This window comes from Psammomys obesus, unplaced genomic scaffold, assembly GCF_907164565.1.
Source record: "Psammomys obesus unplaced genomic scaffold, mPsaObe1.curated_primary_1811, whole genome shotgun sequence".
NCBI lineage: Eukaryota > Metazoa > Chordata > Mammalia > Rodentia > Muridae > Psammomys > Psammomys obesus.
Genome location: NW_026596240.1, coordinates 639,465 through 662,904, shown reverse-complemented (window position 1 = coordinate 662,904; position 23,440 = coordinate 639,465). Strand labels below are relative to the sequence as shown.

The 23,440-nt window shown below is 47.6% G+C and overlaps 1 protein-coding gene across 1 annotated transcript in view; it reads right to left on the bottom strand.

Moving 5' to 3' along the window:
- The window catches only part of Cd8b (CD8 subunit beta), a 14,096-nt gene extending 1,615 nt beyond the window's left edge, over positions 1–12,481 (bottom strand). The window contains exons 1-5 of the mRNA XM_055596470.1: positions 12,416–12,481; positions 9,256–9,618; positions 6,797–6,886; positions 3,337–3,426; positions 1,733–1,769 (exon numbers count right to left, since the gene is read on the bottom strand). Of these exons, the coding sequence (XP_055452445.1) occupies positions 1,733–1,769; positions 3,337–3,426; positions 6,797–6,886; positions 9,256–9,618; positions 12,416–12,458 (623 nt within the window). The 5' untranslated portion in view covers positions 12,459–12,481. The remainder of the gene's footprint in view (positions 1–1,732; positions 1,770–3,336; positions 3,427–6,796; positions 6,887–9,255; positions 9,619–12,415) is intronic.
- Between the last annotated feature and the right edge of the window lie 10,959 nt (positions 12,482–23,440).

Here is a 23,440-nt window from a genome sequence, read left to right as displayed (position 1 = left end):
ACACACACACACACACACACACACACACACACACACACACACACACATCCGCAAGTAAATAAATCTAAACATATTTTCTTTGAAATACTTTCTTTCGGTGTTTTGAAATAGTCTTTTTGCTTATCCCTGGATCTCTCTAGGTGGAACAGGCTGGCCTCAAACTCACAGGAGACCAGCCTGTCCCCCAAGTGCCAAGATTGAAGGAACACACTGCCAAGCCTGGCTAAATTACAGGTTTTTTGTTTCTTTGTTTCCCTTTTTGAGGCAAGCTGGCTGTGATCTTGAACTTCTGATACTTTTTCCTCACCCCTCCACCTTGCCAATCAGCACATCTTATAAGTAAATGTGAAAACAGACCATAAGTCCTGGTGTGCAAGTGCACATTTTTTTTATCCCAGGACTCAGGAGGCAGAGGCAGGAGGATCTCTGTGAGTTGGAGTCAAACCTGTTCTACAAAGTGAGTCCAGGACAGCCAAGGCTACACAGAGAAAACCTGTCTCAAAGCCCCTCACCACCCCCCCCCCCCAAAAAAAAAATCAGAGGACATGTTGGGAGTGCCCGGGTTAGGCTGGCTCTCTACAAAAGCCCATAAAGGGTAGGGTTCCCCCCACCCCCACAGAACTCAATGGAGTCTAGTCTTATGTGCTCTCAATTTATGGTTATTGTCTGTTAGGTGAGGATGGTTTCTAATTCCTGTCCACAAAGCAGAGCTTGCTCACCATTCAAACTATAATTGTCATTTTCCCATAAAACATAGCAGGCAGGGCAGGCGGGATGGCTCAGTGGGTAAAGATGCTTGTAGTCAATTCAGATCTAGACCTGTCTCTCCTTGAGCACAAGGTTTTATTGCCCTCTTCCATCTGGAAGCATGGCCTTTACTTTCTTCAAATGTGTGTGTGTGTGTGTGTGTGTGTGTGTGTGTGTGTGTGTGTTCTGAGATCAACTTGATATATATGGCAGCCAGCTGAGAAACATCCTCCATGCTGAAGAAAATTAAATCAAATCCAAGGTCTGGGGTGTGGCTCTGTCGGCAGAGCTCTTCTCTCAAGCCCCGAGTCTGATCTCAGTTCTCACCTACCAGGCATGGAGGTGCACGCATGTAGTGCCAGCACTCAGGAGCTGGAGGTAGGAGGATCAGCAGCTAAAGGTCAGCCTTGGCAAATAACAAGCTTGAGACCAATGTGGACGTAGGAGACCCAGTTTCCCAGCAGCAAATCAAATCCAAGAACCTTGTCTGAGCCTGGGATGGGATCTTCGGCCTGAAGTCAGGAGTAACCACAGCCTCTGCCTTGTATGAGCCTCTGGCACTTGCTAAGGGCTGAAAGATACAGTGGGCTGACCTTTTCCCAAAGCATTTTTAAAACTTATGTAGCTGGTTAGTTATTTCTGAGATAGAGTCTGTAGCACAGGTTGGCTTTGTACTCACTAAGTAGCTGAGGATGGCTTTCAACTATTTGTTTTTAAAGACAGGCTTTCTCTAGCCCTGGCTGTCCTGGAACTCACTATATAGCCCAGGCTGGCCTCAAACTCACAGAGATCACCTGCATCTGCCTCCCAAGTGTTGAAATTAATGGCATGCACCACCCCACCCACTAACTTTGAATTCACGTGCTAGTTCTGGGATCACGGAGCAAACCACTACACTTGGTTTGCGCCGAGCCGGGGGAACCGCTCCGCAAGTCACCCGTGCCCTCAGGTCCTGTTCAGGACTTTTTCGGAGAACAGCACTTACTGTTTCATGAATCGGATTCGGGCTTTCCTCCGAAGGCCTGGAAGAGCAGAGAGAGGCAGGTCAGTGCTGGCTGGTAGATCGTGAGCATCAAGACTCAGAGCCAGAGAGGAAGACAGCGCGGTCAGCCAGGACCCACGACTTCATCTGGGGTGCAAGGGTGGTTCCCAAATTCTTCACATTTCACACTTTTGTTGTTTGCTTATATGTTTATGATATTTTAAATCATTCATTCCACGTTTTCATCAGCCTTCACGCATGCTACTAGGTCTTCTACTACTCTGTCCCTCTCACATGTGTAGAAACGTGAGGCACAGAGCATGTGAGTTGTTGGATAACTTGCCGAAAGCCATGTGGCTAGTGCCAGGGTCTTAATGTAGTTCCTCTACTCCAGTTTTTACCTTAAATAAGCTTTCCTGGGGACTGGGGGCCTAACATGGGGATGGAACCCAAGGTCTTGGGTTCAAATCTCAATAGAGCAAAACAAAGGTCATTGCCTTTTGCAGCAGAGGGCACCGGAACTTAAGAGGAAAACTAAAGCAGCTCACAAATGCTCCTTCCAGGCTGCAGGGGAGAACAGGAAGTGGACTGTGCTTACTTCTAGGGAGTTTCTATTTGCTTTTGAAACAGGGTCTTAGGTGGCTCAGGCTAGCCTCAAACCTCAAATCCACTACGTTGCCAAGGCTGGCCTTTAGCTCATGATTCTTCTGCCTTTACCTCCCAAGTACTGGGCTTACAGGCCTGTGCACCAGGATCCGAGTACTGGGGTTCTTAGAATGGGGTGCGCAGACTTGTGTGTGAGGGTAACAGTGTACCAAGGTATTCATGTCCTCAGCTGCAGTTCCCTGGGGAGGGAGCCCACAGCTCTCAGAAGCCGTGACCTGAAAGAGTTAAAAGCCCCTGATCTGGTCACTGTCCCAGATGCCATGGGAGGAAAGGCGATGTGCTCAAGGTGGCAGAGGTAAACACCAGGGCTGCTCGGGCCTCTCTCTGTTCTCCTGTCCATTTTTGGAGGCCGGTGTCTGCAGAGCCCGGGGACAGAGGAGCTAGGGACAGCAGGCACGAGAATCTCTACGAAGTGTCACTGAGGGGGTGGGCCGGCTTCTAGGAACAGCATTTAAAGGCCACTGCTGAGCTATTTTGGGCACTGGGCTTTCATCTCTACTGCCCGAGCTCCCATGTACCCAGCACATGGGTTCTGAGGATGTTACAGATAGCAGGTGCTGGTAAGCAAGCAATGCTCCACAGAAGGTGAAGCCCCTGAGGCCCGCTGAGGCCAAGATCACAGTCATCTGAGGAGGGAGCTGCCTCAGCGGACTTTGTCAAACCTAGGGTTTGTCTGGCTGCAGACCCAGGAGGAATCTCACATTGGCCTCCTTGGTCGGTGAGGGAGGTGTCTCATCGGTAGGGAACATCCAACATGCCCTGGGTTCAAGTCCTGACACTCTCCCCAAGTCCTTCAAAAACAGAAAGAGCCACTTGCAGACCCATAGCGTTTGTTGGGGCAAATTTACCACCTTCTCTGCTGCCCTAGTGAACAAAGTATGCCTATGTATACCTCAGATAGCAAAATGTGGGCCCTTCAACGTCCTGTAGCATGGACTTACAGAGAAAGTGGACAGCCACACTCAGGGACACCAGCAGGACCAGGATGCCTGCCAGCAGCAGGCTGAGGGGAACGAGGCTACACGTCAGGCCTGAAAAAGATGCACAACACTCACATTCAACACTGATTCAGGCACGGCAAGGAACTGGCTGACTTCTTGGCTGGCTTCTTGTTTGTTTTTGACACAGGGCCTCACTATGCGGCCTTCATTTTGTAGCCCTGGCTGGCCCAGGACTCACACAACCTGTGTGGGTCGTCTCCCCGAAGGCAGCTCCTCTGGTTGCATTTTTCAGAATTCTTCCTTATTGTTCGTTTTAAAAATCACTTTAAACATTACTGAGGTAATTTCATATTATGTCATGTTACATCTATGTTTTTGAAATGTTAGCTGGAGAGTGCTCAGCAGTTAAGAGCACTGGCTGCTCTTCCAGAGGACCTGAGTTCAAGTCCCAGCACCCACATGGTGGCTCACGACCATCTGCAATGGAACCTGGATTCCTTCTTGTGGTGTGCATGAAGACAGCACACTCACCTACATAAAATAAAGTATTAATAAAACTCAGGGGCCATTTATGTTCAAAGAAAGTAGACACATCTTGTGCCTAGTAATGAGATTTTACTATTCATTAAAAAAACACCTTTGTTTGAATTTCACAAAAAATAGCTATATTTTCATTGTATTTTACACAGGGTTAGAACACTCACAGACCATCACTAGTAATTTGGCAGTCTTCCCCTTTGCATCTAACACACAGCAAACCCAGAGGTTCCCCTGTCTCTGCCCCACCCCCAAAGCCGGGGTGCAGGTGTGTGTTGCCCAGCTTTTCGTGTGGGTGCTTATGATTTGTTCGGGGCCGAGTGCTTTCCTAGCAAGCACTCTAACCTGAAAAGCCATCTCCCTAACCTCTCTCTTTGCTTTTTGATTTTAAACATAAGGTTTCCTGTATCCCAGGCTGGTCTCTGATTCACTGTGGCCGAGAATGATCTTGAACTTACAATTCTCCTGCCTCCATCTCTCAAGTGCTGGGATTACACTTGTGGGCCACTATGACCATTTATGCAGGGCTAGGGATTGAACCCAGGGCCTTGTGCATGCTAGGCAAGCACTCTACCAACTGGGCTACATCCTGGCCCCTTAGCTTTCTCCTTTTTCGTATAGTGGGTTGTACTGTGTCCATTTTTCTCTGATATGCATCCCTCTATATATAAATGGTCTCTCCTCATTTCTTACTTTCTTGCTCCTTCCTTTCCTCCCTCTCACTCTTCTATTTTGCCCCTCTCTCCCTCCCTTCTCCCCACTTATATATGAATACATAGATGTATATATGTATATATACATGTGTATATTTCTTAATTTATTTATAGACAGGGTCTCATTCTGTAGATTAGCCTGGCCTAGAACTTACTATGTGTCCCAGGCTAGCCTCAGACTTACACTGACCCTCCTTGCCTCATCATCTTGAGTGCTGAGATTACATGCAAGAACCTTCATGCTTAGCTCGCTTATTTATTTATTTATTTATTTATTTATTTATTTATCTATCTATTTATTTATTTATTTTTTACAATGTCAGAGATTAGAAAAGACTTAGAATGAAAAGGCCCAGAAGGTGCGACAGGTCTGTATGAATCATCTACAGCTGTTCAAACAAGGAACTCATTGGCATGTGACACTCTCAGCTATGTGCGTAGCTTGATTTCATGCCCCTTCACTGGCTATTTGTAAGAGAAGAAATCAAGGCTGTTCCCATATCTAGTGCAAAACAAAAATTTTATTTGTGTGTGGTGGGGCATCCAGGAAATGTTGAGACTCATCGTGAGTAAGGTTTTTAAAGGTGTTGGGATTTTACACTTCATTCCAACATCCTTAGAAATCCCACCACATCCACTGTTTCTTTTCTGAACTCTTACAGCTTCTTATAGAACTGTGCTTCACAGAACATGATTCATCTCATTATGTTATGCAGACTATTTTCAAACTTACGAGCTCAAGTGATCCCCCTGCCTCAGCTTTCTGGAAAACTAGGCCTGCAGGGGTTGTATTTTGTGGGGTTTGTTTTTATTTTTGTTGCTTGCTTGTTGGTCTTTCTAATAAAGTTTTCAGGGCATAATATATTATAAAATGAAGTCACTCTGTCTTCCCCTTCATATTCTGTAAGACTTTACCTTTCTGTTCATGAGTTTAGGTTTTCTTTTTCAGTTAGCATCTTGATTTGTTTAAGACAGGGTCTCATTTAGCCCCGACTGGCCTTAAACAAGCAGTGTAGCTGAGGGTGACCTTGAACTCCCCGTCCCTTGCCTCATCTCCAACCCCAGGTGCTGGGGTTACAGCTGTAAGGCACAAAGCCTGGCTGGGCTCTGATTTTCTCTCCACAGTGACCTCAGGAGGCAGTCCCTCCCCACCTCCTGGACCCTACAGGGAACACCTCCACTGGGGCTTTTGTGTGCGGCCATGAAGCCAGGCTGTACCCTGCAGCCTGGGCTGCTCTTGTGGTTTCTGCTCTGGGCAGTGGCAGATGTGGAACTTTCTGTTTGTCACCAGTAACTTTGGGGGGTTGAAGTCAGTATTTTTCCAGAAATACCTTTGAGCTAATGGCTTCAGAGGAAGTTCACGTGTGCCCTCCCCAGCGGAGATGCCTGGTGTTTGCCTGCTAGCTTGCCTGATTCCCACCCTCTGTGTTAGGTCCTCTGCTAGACATAAAGGCTGGAGAAGAGGGATGGCTGCTCCTCTGGACTAGAAGGTTTTGTTCGGTGACAGCTTAATTGGGATATGATTTGCAAACCAGAAACCCCACCTGCTTAAAGTATATAATTTTGAGCAGGGTGTACATGTCTATAATCCCAGAATCCATGAGCATAAAGTAGAAGGATTTTGAATTTGAGGTCAGCCTGGGGGGTTAAGCAGGTAATTCCAGCCATCCTGTATCTACATGGGAAAGCCAGGCCTCTGTGAAAACTTAAAAGCACACTCTAAGGATTTCTGGGGTCCTCCTAGAGGCATTAAGTCATCACACCATCTGACTTTGGGACACAATCAGGCGGCAAGCGCTGTTCCCAGCGGAGCCCGGTACTTGTCTCTTTATGTGCCTTTGTATTACCTGCGTTCTGTCTTGACAGCCTATGCATCGGCTGAGAAACATTGTTCCCACTTTTCTGGCTATGATAAATGTGCTGCTGTGGTCACCTGTGTGTGGGGATTGGGTAGATATATTTTCTTTAAGTCTTATTCTGTGGTGATTTGTGAGTGTGGCCTCATTAGACTGTGAGCTGCTGTTATACTCAGTGTCCCTTTTTTGGGCACCATTTTGGGGCTAGAGAAATAGGCTACAGAGCCAAGATGTGGCAAGTGTTTGTAGAAGGAAGAAAGGATGGAAGGAAGGAAAGCAAGAGAAAGAAGGGGAGGGGCAAAGGGAAAGTGGAAAGTTGTCTTTTTTGTATGGGAGCAGCCATGGGGAACTTACCCTTCTGGGTCTTCGGGCTGGGGAACGGGCACTGTTTCTTCCTGAGGCTAGTCTTCTTGGTGGTCTGGGGAGTTGTAGAAAGGACATCAACTACAGAGAGAAGCAAGATCCGTATCTTAGCCGGGGAAGCGGCAGGACTCATAGGCAGACTGTGTGCCTTCCTTCCAGGCACTGATCTTCGTGCCATTGTTCTGTGTCACAGGACTTCGGGTCACAGAGCACAAGAGTTCATAGCTAATTTCTCAGCGCAGAGATCAATGTGGATGGAGATTAGCCAGGTGTCCTGGAGAGAGGCTGTGGGGCCACCAGATGTGAGCAGAGCCTGGTGCCCATAATTAACAACTGTGCAGCCTGGACTAGGTCCATCTGCTGCAGATGGACTTAGAGGGAGCTTAGGGAGAGGCAAGTAAGTTCTCCAGGCCCTTCTCCTTTCCTTGAGTGGGCCCTCCTCTCCTCAGTTTTGATCCAGCGTCTCACAGTGAGGGTTGGGAGAGGAGTGGGAGAGGACAGTGGGATTGATGCACTGAGCATGTTCTGAGGCGTGCAGAACGGGACCATCTACCCTTCAACTTTGTTAGCCAAAAAACCAGATCTCCTGCGTACTACTTTCAGCAAAGCAGTAAGGGAAGGGCTAGGAAAGACCGTCTCCCGTGCCTGACAGAACATCAGCCACATTATTAGGCCACTGCAAGTCTTTTGACCATGGCACCGAGGAGCTGTTTGCTGTAAAGTGACAGCCAATAGCAATGACAAGGTCAAAGAGTCTGGCCCTGCTGAGTGTTAAGTCCTTTAAATGCTCAGAGCCCCTAAACTAAATCCATTTGCCTCATCTTACAGCACAGAAGCAGGCGTCTCTCAGATGCTCAGGGGAGAGCCTTGGGGAGCGAGCTGCAGCCTCCAGTGCCTTGGCTGGGAACAGCAGCCTGCTCTGATGGGAGCGATGGGGACAAGAGGAGGATGTTTTAATTTCATCTTCTCTGAGTCAGGTCCCTCCATCATCTTTGCGTTCGACCTCTCCCTGTCTGTTTTGGAGAGAGATGGGTCCTTGGAACTCATAGTGTGCCCGAAGGCCTGAACAAGGCCTGTTTTCCCTAACAATATGTATACTGCTCTAGCTTCTTTTCTAAAACACCGGGACCCTTCAGCCAGGCAGGTAGGCTCAGGCTCAGGTGTCCTGTCACTGGGGAGATTTTATCCAGGGACAAACTTTGGGAAGACACTGCTGTTCCTGGGCTGTTGGACAGTACGCAGGACTTGGGAATGTGGAAGCGAGGATAGGTAGAGATGGAAAATTACCATTTACCTTTCTCGGACCCTGAAGCACTGGGAAGGCATGGGGCTCTTAGAAACAAACCCCAAAACCAACAAAACCAACACAACCCCCAAGCCCCACAGAAGCCCATGGTCTCATCTGCCCTCACGTCTGACCAGACACTAGAGAGGCCATGGAGACCTCGCTCTGTCTTTGTTGTCACTGTTTTTTTTTTTTTTTTGTAACTCCAGCACTACCCCCACTTGTCTCTGTACCTCCTTAGGCTGAGTGGCCAAACTTCTGGGGGTACCCTGGGTACACTTGTGACTTTTAGCCCACAGGTGAGTGGGAAGCAAAAGAGTGAGAGTGTGTTGAGCTGGAGAAAGAGCTATGGCCAACCACTGGCCTGAGAGACTCTATGGTGACCCCTTCCACCCCAAGAGACGAATCCTCCCTGTCCACTGGGGCTGGTCTAAACACAGATATGCTGTATGCATAAAATACATACCAAATGCCATGCAGGAAAACAGGTCACCTGTTGGCATGCTAATACTATTTTGATAAATTTGGTTCATTAAAATGCACTATTTTGTCCTACGTAGATGCCTCTTTGAAAATGGAAAATAATGCCTGTGGTTTGAAATGTACTTCTGCATTTAATTCATGAAACGGAGGCTTCCGAGAAGTAGAGGTGGGCCAGCAGATATGGAAAATGAGGTCTTGGTGGGGAAAGCCATGTGACGGATTGAAAGCCCGGTTAGGCCTGGGGTCCAGTTTCTTTACCCATTGAAGCCCCAAGTATGGATTTGATCCGTAGAACCCCACAAAGAATGCTCAGAACAACCTCTTCTTTGCTACCTCGGAAATGCTGAGTATGTGCCCAAGGCAGTGAGAGTCTATATGTACACTCAGCATTCCTGAGACTGCTGTCTTGTCTCCATCAGAATCATAATCATATGTATACTGACTGACCTATCTGTTTTCATCTCATCTGACTCCCATCTTCTGGGTGGATGGCAGCGTTAAGGGGCAATGCAATCTGAAAGGGTGCTTGGCCTGGGTAACCCAATATATATTTCCTGTTAGACTTAGCAGTGGTGCGTTGGTTATGGCTGCAGTGTGAGATAGCTCCAGTACCTGGTATGAGTGTGTGTGTGCGTGCGTGCGTGTGCGCGCACTCTATCAGAGCCCTGAGAGCATTTCTTACCTACGCTCAGCTCTGTTGCTCTCCCAAAGATTATCCTGGGGGTCCCAATCATCATGCAGACGTAGAAGCCACTGTCCTCTGGCTTCACATTGGTGAGGTTGAAAATGTACCGGGTTAAATCTGAAAATACCATTATATTCTTCTTTGGCTCTTCTCCGTACACAGTGATTCTTTTGGAAGGATTCCAGGAGGCCAGGAACTCATAGTGCTTGTCCTTGGTGGGGCTCTGGCGGTCTCTCATCCAGTAGATGATGTTGTTCTTATTAGTTAACGTCTTAGCCTCACAGGACATTATTGCTGTTTGGTTGGTTAGAACCGTCATGGACTGAGGGGTCTGAATGAGGGCAGAGCTGCTCCAGAGAGCTACAAGAAACCAGAAGAAATAAACCAGGCTGTTGCTATCACATATGAGCTTAGCACTCTGGGCAGAAGCACAGGAACGTCAAGTTTCATTACATAGTGAGTTCAAGGCCAGCCTGAGCTACTTGAGAACTTACGAAAAAGAAAGGGGGGGGGGGTGGGACAGGAGGGGGAGGGGTTTGTGAGGTAGCTCAGCAGGTAAAGGTATTTGTCACCAAGCTTGGCCTCCTGAGTTCAACCCCTAGAACCTAAAAGAGCAGAAAGCATCAGCACACTTTTCTGGTGCACAATGGCGGAGCCTTAGAATCACAGTGAGTTTGTAACTTTTGGACACAGAACATGCAAACACTGACTGCAAGGCAGGCATTCGCTGAGCTGGCCTTTACCGTGGCTGGTGCTTGGCGACGCACTGAAGTGTGTGGCCATTGGCATATATTATCTTAGCCAGGAAGCTAACTTGTTTGGAGTCTCACTGGATTCAAATCCAAAGAGCCAAAGTTGAGAACCAACGCTGGTTGCCCACCTCACCTGGCTGTGAGTCTGCATAGATAAGCCCTGAGGAGCTCTACACAGCCGAAAGAGACCTAAAGCAAGCTGGGAGAGGAGCCTGGAGTCACTGACACAGTGCAAGGCTGGTTTGGACAATCGAGTAAAGGGAGCTGACCCTGGGAGGTCCCCAACCCCTCAAGGGGTTGATCACCACTTTTTCACTGCGAAGGGCATTTATTGCAGAAGCAAGGCAGGGAGCTCATAGTGAGTAAGATGGGAAGTGCGGGCAGGCAGAAGGAGGTGCGGACGTGGCTCTGCACAGAGCCTTTGCCCTGTAGAAGCTGTGGGACCCCAGAAGTCACCAAGCTATGGTATCCTGTGAAAGAAGGGCAGCTTGGCTTGGAGCTGTTGTCCTGCTTGCTGCTGAAGGTTCGAAAGAAAAGAAAGGCAGGAAGGCATGGTGGTGCACACTTAGGATCCTAATGCTTGAGAAGTTGAGGCAGGAGGATTGCTTTGAGTTTGAGACCACCCTGGGCTACGTAGTGAATTTCAGGGGGAAAAAGAGAAGTGAAACCATATGTGAACAGTGAAGCACTCAAACAGGTAATCATGGGCAGACAGAAGAGGAACCCATGTGACAGGCTCACACAGGTAAAGTCTGCTGGCAAGTGTAATGGTCTCAGGGGGGTGTTCTGGGCACCAAGTGAAGTTGTGTGTGGAGGATCAGACTAAGTTTCTTTGACATCCATCCAAGACCATGTGGATTCCAACAAACCCAGCTGACCCAGAAAGCCCTTTTTTTGTGGCTTAGAGCAGAGGGCCACACTGAATACCATGACCAAGATATGACACGGAGGACAGGTCTGGCTGGGCAGAGGCCAGAGGATATGTGAGCCCAGGAGAACCAGCTGTTTGGGTTAATGGTGCAGATCCCTGCCTGTAACCGTGGCTCGGGCCTTCTGGCCTCCTCACAGCCTTTCCCTAGGACTGCTGTGATGAACTAAGCCTGAACCCACCCACAGACACTCTGAGCTCCCACTTGCACAGAGAGAATGAATATTCCCCTATGGCTCAGGCACTGCTACAGCCCCCTTCCCTCGGGGATCAGGCTATCACTGCTGTGCCTTGGCAGCCGTTTTTATGTTTTGGGTCACTGGCCCCTTTGGGAACGTTAATATGAAGTGATAATGTCAGTATGAATTGCAGTGCGTCAGGCACAGTGCGACTGTTATCTGATTTAATCCTCAGTAAACCCTACAGGGACTTATTTTACACAGGAGCAAACAGAGTCCAAGGGAAAGGTATACCACAGGCCACACAGCCTGTGTGAAGCGGACTCACACTCCAACCCGGCTCATAGGACTTGGGTGAATGAACTTGGAGCCATTGAACTGGGGAACCTGTGCACAAAGCGGGCCACATTTCCAACGATGGCAGGAGCCTTTCCAACAAGCCCAGAGGACATGCACATAGGCTTCGAGTCACACAGGGCCTCCTCTGATCTGCTTGGCAGCCCAGGATTCCATTTTCAGAGGGACCTGGTATTTCCAGAATGATTAGCAGTAGCTTTAGTGACTTGAAATAGCCTGGCCTCGTTTCCGTTTGTGATGCAGCTGAGCCAGCCTGGTCAGAGGCAGGTGCTGGCACGCCCTTTCTCCCTCAATAGCGTGATCAGTTTGGGGCTTTCTTTAAGTGGTGCCAGGCCAGTGGGAATTTGAAGGGTTTTCCTTTAAAAAAAAAAAAAAAAACAAGCTCGCTGGATCTAGTCACAATGACAGTCTCTAGGCCATACCTCTGTGCCAGCTCCAATGTCTCATCTGCAGTGCTGCTTCTTGGGGGCCACACTGCACACTCCCTAACTCCAGAGGACACTGGAGAGCAAGGCACTTAGAGTGTCCTGCCGAAGCTGTCCCTGAGCCCAGCTACAGCAGTGTTTGTCCAGTGTACCAGAAGCTCTTCCCGGAAGTGATAAGAGTCTGTGTGTAGACCCTAGCCTGACCCAGACTGCACCTTTGGGAAGTTCACAGGGCACTCCTCTGTGGCACCCTGAACAACTACCTTTCCCCTTAGGTTCTGGGTTTCTCTCTCCCCTTCTCTTTCTTCATCCTTCCTAGTTCAGGCTGAGGGACAGAGGTGGCTTCTGCCCTAGGCCTCTCAGACCTCACTGGGTAATGAGCTTGTAAGAGGAATCTCCTTTCCATGCTCAGCCTCCCCCATCCCCACAGGCCAGCTCACGTCTGTTCCTCCTGTTGCGGAGACTGCCAGTCCTTGCTCTATCACAGACCTGTGGTAGCCCCACTCTGGGTCTTACCTGACAGCTTCACACTGAAGACCAGCCAGAGCCATGGCTGCATCTTGGTGCTCTTGGGGACACCGGCTCCCCTCTGGGCTCTGTCAACTGAAAGGCGGATAAGGAGCCAGCACCAGCCTGAATGTGAGAAGTGGGGTGCTGATGGAGTAAGAGGGTGGGGCCACCAGGGCAGGGGCGGAGTCATGGTTTGTGCCTGTGTGTGTGTGTGTGTGTGTGTGTGTGTGTGTGTGTATACCCCACAGCCTTCATCCTCATCCTCTACAGCATCAAAGGCTTTGGCTTTTCAAAGGGCCCACCAGGACTCTGTTTTCTGGCCAGGAAGTGAGAGCTCTCAGTTATGCCAAGCAGTTGTGTGATGCCGCTTGTCCTGGGGAAGGCTCAGGAGAGAACACTGACACCCTGTGCCCACTGGGATAACTGAGTCCTGAGTCACAGAGGTCCGCATGCGCCAGGCCTCACAGCTTTCTGAAGCTGGGCCCTAACTCAGATACTTCTTCGTTTCTTTCTAGGCAGTGGGAGGAGGGGTTCATCTTGGTTTGAGGACACAGGCCACTGTGGTAGGGAAGACATGGGTGGCTAGAGACTGTGGCTTTACATCTGGGTGGTTCAGCAAAGAGAGCAGCTGTGGAGAAGCTCCTCAGTCTGGAGTTCAGCTGGAGCAACCAGACCCCTGGGGGGAGGAAGGAAAGTCAATAACACAGAGAGAAAGAGGCAGAGGGGCAAGCTAGGGTGCTGCTGAGGGGCTGGACCTTGCCTGAAAGTGAGGCCAGGTCAAACTTGGATCTAGAGCCTGAGGAGTGGGGTTGGGGGGTGAGTGTCTGCATGTCTCCCTCCCCCACCCCATCTTACAGTGCTACACGCTCCAGTTTTGAGATCAAAGCCCCAGCAGGAGCTCATGAACATGAGGGAGACCTGGTTTGGCCTATGGAGGTTGGCAGAGGTGAGTTGGAGGAGGGCTGTACAGAGAAACTGCCCGTGGTGATCTGTCTGCTGGGCAGAGGGAGGCCAGGGAAGGGCTAGAGGAGATAGAGAAGGACACAGCGTCAGCGAGCACCAGCCAGGCGGGACCTGGAGCCATGGGCTGTGAGAGCTGGGGTGTCAGAAAAGAAGCCGGGTATCACTGGTGGCTACAGCTGGCAGCGGGGTGAGAGAAGGAAGCGGTCTTGCTCTGAGCTCAGCTCTCCAATAGTGTCCACCATATTGTCCTCGTTCTCAGGAGAACCTGCAAAGGCCCATATGTGCACAGGGTAGAAAGTCCTAGGGAAACCACAGTAGTTCTCAAAATCAAGGTGAAGCACACTTACCACAAAGGGAAGCATGTGAGAGGACACAGTCCGTTGGCAAATGACCGGGGTGTTCACTCCCCATCTGCCGCTTGTGCCAGAACCCGGCAAGTGCTCCTCTTCATCTTTGTGCTGCACTGACTTATTCCTCACAGGTGAAACTGTTCAACTGATGGCCTTAGTAAAGCATTTTTTTGGTTTTTGGAGAAAGGGGTTCAGGCCCAGAGATGACTTTAAACTCCTGATCCTCCTGCTTCTACCTCCCCAGGACTTCTTAACCTTTTTATACTTGTGATCCTTTCTGCCTCTCAGAATCTTCTATGTCTCCTGGTATAAGTCTATGAAACAGATATACAGAGCAACCGTTTACTGATAACCAATCACAAACAAATCTGTTTTGTTCTGCTTTTTTAAAAAGATTATATTTCTGTGTGTTTGTGGGCCAGAAGACCGCATCAAATATGTTGCAGCTGGAGTTACAGGATGTACGAGCTGTCTGACACAGCAGTTGCGAGCCTAACTCGGGTTCTTTAGAGGAGCAGCAGGCACTCTGAGCCACTGAACTGTCTCTCCAGGTCCCAAGAAAGTTACTTCAAAGAAATTCTTTGCCATACATATAATGTTATCATTAATTAATGATGAAAATAAATTGCATACTAAAGGAATAGATATACTTGCTTATTTTTACACGAAGAATTAAATCTGGCCTAAATATTTGATATTGCAGGAGCAATATACAGAGCAACAGAGTTGAATAACATTTTAATTTTATAATTGTTAATGCAGAGAAAGCTGCTTTACATAAAGATAACACAGAATGGCAGATGTATGTTTAGGGACACCAGAAATTATTAGCCCAATTTCAGGCCAAAATCCACTGAATGATTTAAAACATTTTTAAATGTATTTATTTCATTTTATGTGTATGAGTGTTTGGCCTGCATGTGTGCATGTGTTTCATGTACAGGCCTGGTTCCTGCAACAGTTAAAAGAAACTGTTGGGTCTCCTGGTGCTAGAGTTACAGAAGGCTATGAGCTGCTCTGTGGGTGCTGGGAACTGACCCTGCGTCCTCTGTGAGAAGAGCAAGTGCTCTTAACTACTGAGTCATCTCATCATGGTTTTTTGTTTGTTTTGTTTTAAATAAAACCCAAGTCAGCAACTCAAAAATTAATTATAAAAATCAGACATCTTAGTCAGGCAGAGGTGCACATGGCGTTAATTCCAGCACTTGGTAGGCAGATGCAGACAGATATTTGAGTTTGAGGCCAGCCTGCTCTGCAGAGTGAGTTCCAGGACAGCCAGGGCTACATACAGAAACCCTGTCTCAAACCACCCCCCCCACCCTGCAAAAAAAAAGGGAAACTTAAAAAAATTAAGCATTTTAACATGGTACAATATAAAATATACTAACTCAATATTTGCCTGATAAGAGGTAATACTTGGAAAATACTAAAAATACTAAAAGTTCTCGTTTTTGTAACTAAACCAGGGTGTTTCTGTAAGAGCAGAGAGTTTAGTACCTCCAATACAAACATATAATTCACAACACGGAATTGTCTCAAATCAGACTTCAGTTGCTCATGTTTTGTGGTGTGATGACAGTGCAGGGCCAAGAACCTGCCCTCTGTATTCAGAACCAAGACTGCAGGGCCCTGTGGTAAAAATGAAGTAAGCACTGGGTTCATCAGACACCTGGCTTTTTTGGTCATCGTCATCGCACATTCAGAAACCTTTCATCACAGCCAAATTCTGTGCAAGACCCATATTACAGGATCATATTACAGTTACAGGATCGCTTCGGGGGTGGTAATCCGCACTTTAAAACTGGAAGTGTGTATGCCTCCACACCCAACGCAAGCACCTGTCGGAGTTCCCGGTTTTTAATCCTCTTGGTTTATACCCAGGGGTAAAGACCTAGGGGTATACCTAGGTCTTTTGGTCAGTCTGTTTAGGAACTGTCTGTTTTCCACAGCAGTGGCTTCAGTTTGCAAGTGCACCAACAATGGAGAGGAGCTCCAATGTCGCCACCCCCTGCCAGGCCTCTTACTTGTAGGGTTCGATTTGGTACCCAGCGTAGTGTCTGTGAAGGGCTATCTCAGTGCAGTTTTTGTGAAGGGGCTTTGGTTTGCACACTAACTAAAGCTGTCAAGCCTCTTCTCGTTGCTTATTGGTCATTTGTATGTCTTTGTATGCCTGTTTAAAATACTTGATTTAGAAAACACATTCTACCTCTTTCAGAGGAACGTCTGTGCTGTTCACGTGGCTTTCTTAGTCCTACTCACTGCTACTCACAGTAGAATAGAATTGCCTCAAGTCCATCTGGTCAGCATGTCACTGTCAAGTGCCTCATCAAGGTCAGTGTGACCATCCATGTATGCTTTCCACTTTCATGGACACCCAGCTGTGCTGGTTAGCTTAAACTATCAACTGGACATAGCTTAGAACCAACTCAGAAGAGCTTCAGGTGAGGAATTATCTAGATCAGGTTATGGGCGTGTCTGTGGGGGATTAGCTGTTAATTGATGGAGGAAGGCTCAGGCCACTGTGGCTCAGCCCAGCACAGATCCCTAGGCTGGGCCCTGAAATGTGTAAAACTAGAGAAAGCCACCAAGAGATCAAGCAAGCGAAGATGCATTTGTTCGTTTTGCTCTTGACTGTGGGTGTTATGTAAGGAGCTGCTTTGAGTTTCTGCCTCAACTTTCTCCTAGAGATGGATGTGGAACTTTAAACTGATATAAACCCTTTTCTCCCTCAGGTTGCTTTTGATCAAGGTGTTTTGTCACAGTAACATAATTGAAAGTTCAACACCAGGCTTGATAAGGAAGCAGCTTCTCAGCGATTAAAAGCAACTGTTCTCTGAGGGGTGTTACTCAAAAACCACAGAGAGGGAATACCTTAGCGGGAATTTCCCTTGGTTGGAAACTCTCCACCTTATGATAAATTAACCTTGAAATATTGGTGAAAAGCCACTAAGTCATTGGTGTCATTCAAATGCAGTGTGCCAGGCTAGGAAGTATGTGCTCCACTTGCTCTGCCTGGGACCTCAATCTTTCCGTTTTCTGAATTCCTGTATTCAGTTCATGGCTCCAGGAATCTCTGTGCAAGTAAAGCCAATAGATGACTTCACAGTTCGTGGTGGGGAGAGCCCTACAGACCAAGACCTAAATCATACAGACTCCCCCAAACTGCAAGGATATAAAAACAAAACAAAACAAAAAACAAGAGGAACCTTGCTGGAAGCTGAGAGGAAATGGAAATGAAATCACTGTTACTCAGCCTGCATTCACCATGTTGGCATGGCAGAGAGGGTCCCGTTAGCTTTGATCCTCTGTTACTTACTTGTCCTCAGACCTTGATGATGATGTCACCATGCAGGGCATCTCTCGTGCTTTTTATAGTGACATGCTGATTGAACATCACAGGGCTAATTCAGTGGCCACAGTCAAGGCTATTTATTCTTTCTTCTCCCCAACCCCCTTTCCCCTCTCTCCATCAGACAGTATTTCACTCTTTTTTAAAGCTTGTTACATGTGCACAGCATGTGTGTCGATGTCAAAGGACAACTTTCAGGACTTTTCCCTTTCCACCAGGTGGGTCCTGAGGAGTGAAATCACTCTTCAGGCGTGGAGGCAGGTGCCTTGACCTGCTGAGAATCTTCCCAGCCTATGGTCACGTTATGTTCCTAGTACCGGCCTTAAACTCACAGACTCAAGCAGTCATGGCCCTCAGCCCCATCTTTTTGCACATACTTGGAAGTGTCACTCGGTTATGGGAGCAGTTTGGAAGGACACTGAGGACTGGGACAGCCACATTGACAGGGTGTGCTATGGCAGTTAGTGAGTAGGGTTAAAAAAAGCCAGGTTCACAGCGTGGGGCCTCTCCTGGGACCGTGCAGCATACAGCTGGGGGTCCAGTCATCATTTATAATTATCTGCACTGAGTTCTGTCCTGCATCTCAACTTAAGTACATCTCTCTCCCTTAAATTTTTTTAAAAGCCACCGTGGACCTCTGTCCTCCCAGACTAGTGGCCTCTGCTGCTGACCAGCTCTGATGTTTCTTCACTCAGCATTTGGTCAGCAGCGGTTGGCCTGAGTGGTCAGGGACCTCACTTGATGGCAGCTGTGTCAGAGAGATGGCTGTCTGAAATGCTCACAGGTTTATCGACTTTGTTACTATTGTTGTTTTGAGGCAGAGTCTTACAATATACCCCTGGATGCCCTCCCACCAGAGAAAATCCTCCTGCCCAGCTTAGCTGCAGGAGTGAATATGAAGAGCTTCTTATTTGTGAATTTTGTTTCAAGACAGTAAACAATGTCATCACAAAGAATTGTTAAAAGCACCAACCACCAAGTAAAGCTATTATGTATGTAGATATGTATGTATGTATATATTTCTGAGATAGGGTCTTTATACATAGCCTTGACTATCCTGGAACTCAGAGATCTGCCTGCCTCTGCTTCTGCCTCTACCTCCCAAGTGCTGGGATTAAAGGTGTGAAATAGCACACCCAGCAAAACAATTGATGGTGGATCAAACCTCTCAGCCTCGCCCTTGAAGGTAGAAGCAAGAGGCCATCTCTGCTACACCCCCAAACACACTGAGTTAGAGGCCAGCCTGAGCTTCATGAGACCCTGTTTCAAAACCAAACAAAATGAAACTAAACAAAACGAAGCTAGAGTCGTTTGGTAAAGGGCGTTGGTCTGATGAGGTAGGGTCTCCTCTGGACTGTGTGACCCGCTTATGTTTCGGTGGCCACTGGCATGGAACTCTTGAAATAGCTGTGGAAGGAATGACTGACAGGTGAAAGGCTGACTTAAATATTAATTGTGCTGAGGTTATGTTTGGTGGTGGAGAATGCGCTTGCGAAACCCAGAGTTCAAGCCCCACAGCAAACCAAACAGCTGTCAAAATACTATGAGCAGAAAATACCCAGCTGATCTTAACTCAATCTGTCAGAGAACCCTTTGACTGTGTCAGGAGGGAAGCTTATTGAGTTGTTGTTCATGTTCCACTTGCAAATCTCACACTTATATCTAAACAAACAAACAAACAAACAAAAAAAAACAAACAAACGTAGATCTGAAGTACTCTGGCTTCCATGTACATGGCAGAAGAAGCCAGTTCTCCAAACTCCAGGCCAGACAGGGGCTTTATAGTAAGATCCTGTTTCAAAACAAACAAACAAACAAACAAACAAACAAACAAACAAACAAAGAGAAAAATCCATTTAGATCATGTGGACACACACACACACACACACACACACACGTTGCTATAGAGACCTTGACTTGGAAAATGGAATTGTGCTTTGACTTGCAGAACAGTCGCGTACCTGCCAGTTGTTCCATTGGCCTGTGTAGGGACAGAAAAGGCCTTAGTAGGTGTGTACTGCTGACATGGGCACAGCCATAGGGCCCCAGAGCCTCGAATCCACGGAAGAATGGCTAATATTTTCTAATTGAAAACATAAAGAATATACAAGAGATCAGGCTACTCAAGGACAGTGTATGGAGGAGAAATAAATGGAGGGAAGGCAGAGACAGGAGGGAGGACAGGGGTGCAGGGACAGGAGGGAGGGCAGGGGTGCAGGGACAGGAGGAAGGACAGGGGTTCAGGGACAGGAGGGAGGGCAGCTCCTAAATGTACTTCTGCAGGTCTGACCAGCTTCTGTGCCCCCAGCAACCCCGAGGCTATCTGCTGGCAACCAGTAGTCTCTACTGAAGACTTGGGCTGGAGGACATCACCAAGCCATTCTTCACTTCTCTTCCTCATTCACTTGACCCTTTCTGGGTTGGCTCACTGTCTGAGGTAGACTGAAGGCACTACCATTATTATTTTTTTTAGGGGGGGTATTTTGTTTTTCAAGGCAAGATGCCACATAGCCCAGGTTAGCCTGGATCTCAATGACCCGAGGTTGACTTTGAACTCCTTACCCTCCTGCCCCCACCTCTTAAATTCTGGGCTACAGACTGCACCACATCATGTTTATTCGGTGGGTGGGGTTGAAGCCAGGGGTTTCTGAACGCAAGGCAGGTGCTAGAGCGACTGAGCTACATTGCAGCCCATGGCTTTATTTCATCTTTCCCATCCTTTCTCCAGCACCTAGATTATTGTAGCAACTTACGTGAGCTCAGCCTGTCTCTTCTTTGCCCCAGTTCACTCCCATACAAAGCTAGATTTACCTTTCTGAAAGGAGCCTTCACCTTCATCAGCAATCTTCACTGCCTCAGGTTTTGTGGGTGGGACCCAGTCCAGAGCCAGCCTATGTCAGTTTCCTGTCTTTGTGTGTGTGGTGGAGATGAGAGTGGGGTGGTGTTGGATTTTCAAGACATTGCTTCATGTAGCTCAGGCTGGCCTGGAACTCCATATACAGGTGAGGATCACCTTGAATTTCTGATCTTCCTGCCTCTGCCTCCCGAGTGCTGGGATTATAGGTGTGCGCTACTCTTGCTGAGTTGTATTGCTTTGTTCGTATTTAACTCTGATTGTTCAAAAGCAGCAGCGGCGGAACACTATCGCTGTACAGCACCCACAAACCCGGAGTCACAGCAACATTTTTCTTTTACAAGTTCTACAAGTCCCCAGTAATCTTTAATATGTTAATTTGAGTTACTCCATTACAAAGGGTAGAGTGAATTGTCCGAGGTGTATGTATATTCCAGCTTGTCCCAACAGCCTGAGACAAATACTAAATTCCTTACAATTCCTATGACTAAAACATGCAAGCAGAAAGGCAGGTCTCATTCCTACCCATATGCTCAGGACACCCTTCACTGATCTGTATATCTCAAGCTAACAACCTCATCAAATGTATGCAGAGTTCCTTTACATCATGCTAGTTTCTTTTTTTTTTTTTTTAAGATTTATTTATTTATTTTTTAATGAATATGAGTATTCTATCTGCATTTACACCTACAAGAAGAGGGAATCAGTTCACATTATAAATGGTTGTGAGCCACCATGTGGTTGCCGGGAATTGAACTCATGACCTTTGGAAGAACAGACAGTGCTCTTAACCACTGAGCCATCTCTCCAGCCTCCCATGCTAGTTTCTTAAGACTTTCATTAACATTTATTTATGTGAATGCATGTGTGTGTGTATGTGGACCAAAGCAGGGCTTGTGAGTGTCCGTTTTCTCTTTTCAACACGTGGGCTTAAGGAATCAAACCCTTTCTGGCCTCACATCAATTGAACTTCTGAAACGAAGGAAGGGGTCAGAGATCTGGGAAGATGGCTCAGCAGGAAAGGGAGCTTGCTATTAAGCTGACTGACCTGAGCTCAGTCGCTGGGACCCAGGAACTGGATGTTGTCATCTGACCTCCCCATGTGCCACATGAGCTCACACAAATAAATAGATAAAGGTAATAAAAACAAATAAAAAGAGAGAAAGATCCTTTCAGAGAGAGAGAGAGAGAGAGAGAGAGAGAGAGTGTGTGTGTGTGTGTGTGTGTGTGTGTGTGTGTGAATGAGCGCCCCCAAGCTTGCGGTCACCAGTCTTCACAGTAAGTGCTAAGGTCTTTACCTATTGAATTATCTCTCCCACCTCCTTTCAGTTATGTTGGAGCATTCTAAGAGTCCTGGCCAGGGGCTGGGGCATATGCAAGAGCATATGCAAGAATATACACACGTGCACATGAGCTCACACACACACACATGCACATGCGCACACGTTGTCTAGTGTGGAGGCTAGCTGGCAGGAGAATTACTTGTAGACCAGAGTTTTCTACTACACAGATCTTAGCCAGAAGGGATGTACCCAGGGTATGAGACCAGCTTGAGCAACATAGTAATATCCTTGTCTCAAAAGAAAACCTGAAAAAGCAATTTCACATGTGCCGGCTCGCTCTTCCTCATTCAGTCCGAGGCATGGTACTGCCCACATTCAGGATGGGTCCGCCCGTCTCTCCCCAGCAATCCCTCACAGGCATGCCCAAGGCCAACCCCACCTAGACAATCCCTTGTAGACATTCCTTTCCCTGGTGATGCTACATCATGTCAGGTTGAGCACAGGTTTGCTGATCTCATGGGGGAAGATAGTATTTGATTTACTGTTTACTATTTAGGTCCAGGTTCTGTGACCTTGTTTACTTTTAGAAGGTTAAATAGCTGCAAAGGAAGCTGGGCAATACAACTCATACTAGTCATCCCAGAATTTGGGAAATGTAGGCAGGAGGAACAAGAATTCAAGGCTAGCCTCGGCTACATAGTAAATTTGACACCAGCCTGAGAGACTCAAGACTTAGTGTTTAAAACCCAACTAGTCAAACTAAAAATAAATAGATATGTTACATGTAATCTTTGGAAGAGATGCAAAGATTTTCATTGAGTAGGAATGCTGACCTCAAAATTATGGGATGGCCTACAGGATGGCCACTGTTTTTATGTATGTGAATATTTGCCCGGATGTATGTATGTACACCGTGTGTGTGCTGTGCCCTTAGAGTCCGCATGAACTGGAGTTGCGGACAGTTGTCAGTCACCACACGGGAAACAGACAGAGTCCTCTCCAGGTCCAGCCAGTGTTCTCAGCTGCTTTATCAGAAACCATGTTCGTGTCTAAATCAGCAAACATATTCCAGCACCAATCTGTCCCCTGGATACTTTTTACATTAAGCTACCATCCAGTCTGATCTTTCCTTCTCTGCACACATGCAGGAGCAGAAGGAAGGAGAACGACAGTGTGTCGTGTGCGGCGGTGGTGTTCTGAGTGTGACAGTGTGTGTCACATGTGGTAGTGGTGCTCTGAGTGTTATTTAAAGGGTCAGGTCTTGCTCAGGCCCTCCCATGGAAGATGTAGCCATCTCTATTACATCATCTCTGTTTATCTCCCTGTCTGCGCCCATGTCATCTCCATCTCCAGCTGCCTCGTCTCTATCTATAGCAAGGCAACTATAGTAATACTCCATATGTATGTGTGTGAGGTTCTGTTGTTTCAAAAAGCTCAAAATACTCTCCGAGAGGTTGGTCTAAAGCCAGCCCATGTTCTGAAAGACTTTGCGCTCTAGCTGTATGTCTTTGGCTCTGCTTTGCAGTCAGTCTCACCTCTTTGCTCTCACCCACCAAGCAGAGAGGAGGCTGGCCAATAACTACCATCCACTCCCTTGTTTGGACAGCTGTACCACATCCTTGTTTGCAAGACAGAAATCTGCGCCTGCTCTGGACACTGGCTCATTGTGTGACAGTCTGTGCGCTGCCATGGTTTAAGGCACACGCTCCGCTGTCCCAGGCCCTGTACATTCCAGGCAGTGGCATGTACGCAAGAGCTAGGCAAACAGAATTTCTGTCCACAGGGGGTATACAGTCTTCATGAGATAGACAAATAATAGACACTACGAAAAAATGGGCAATTTGTACAAAGTTGCCATAATCTAAATAATTTTTGGTGGGGCTGGGGAGACGGTTCAGTCTTTAAAGCACTTGCCTCACAAGTCTGGGGTCCCAAGTTCAGATCCTCAGGATGTGTGTGATGCCTGCTGGGCATGACTGCCCTCCTCCAATGCCAGATCAGACATGGAGACGTGGGATCCTCAGAGCAAGCTGGCTAGCAAGACTAGCCACATCAGCGAGCTCTGGGTTTGACTGAGACCCTGTCTCAGTGAATAATGAGTAATCCAAGATGAATCCTGACATCAGCTTCAGACTTCCAAAAGCACATGTCCCCACCTGTGCCCAAACACATGGGTGTGCAGCAGACACACACACACACACACACACACACACACACACACACACACACACA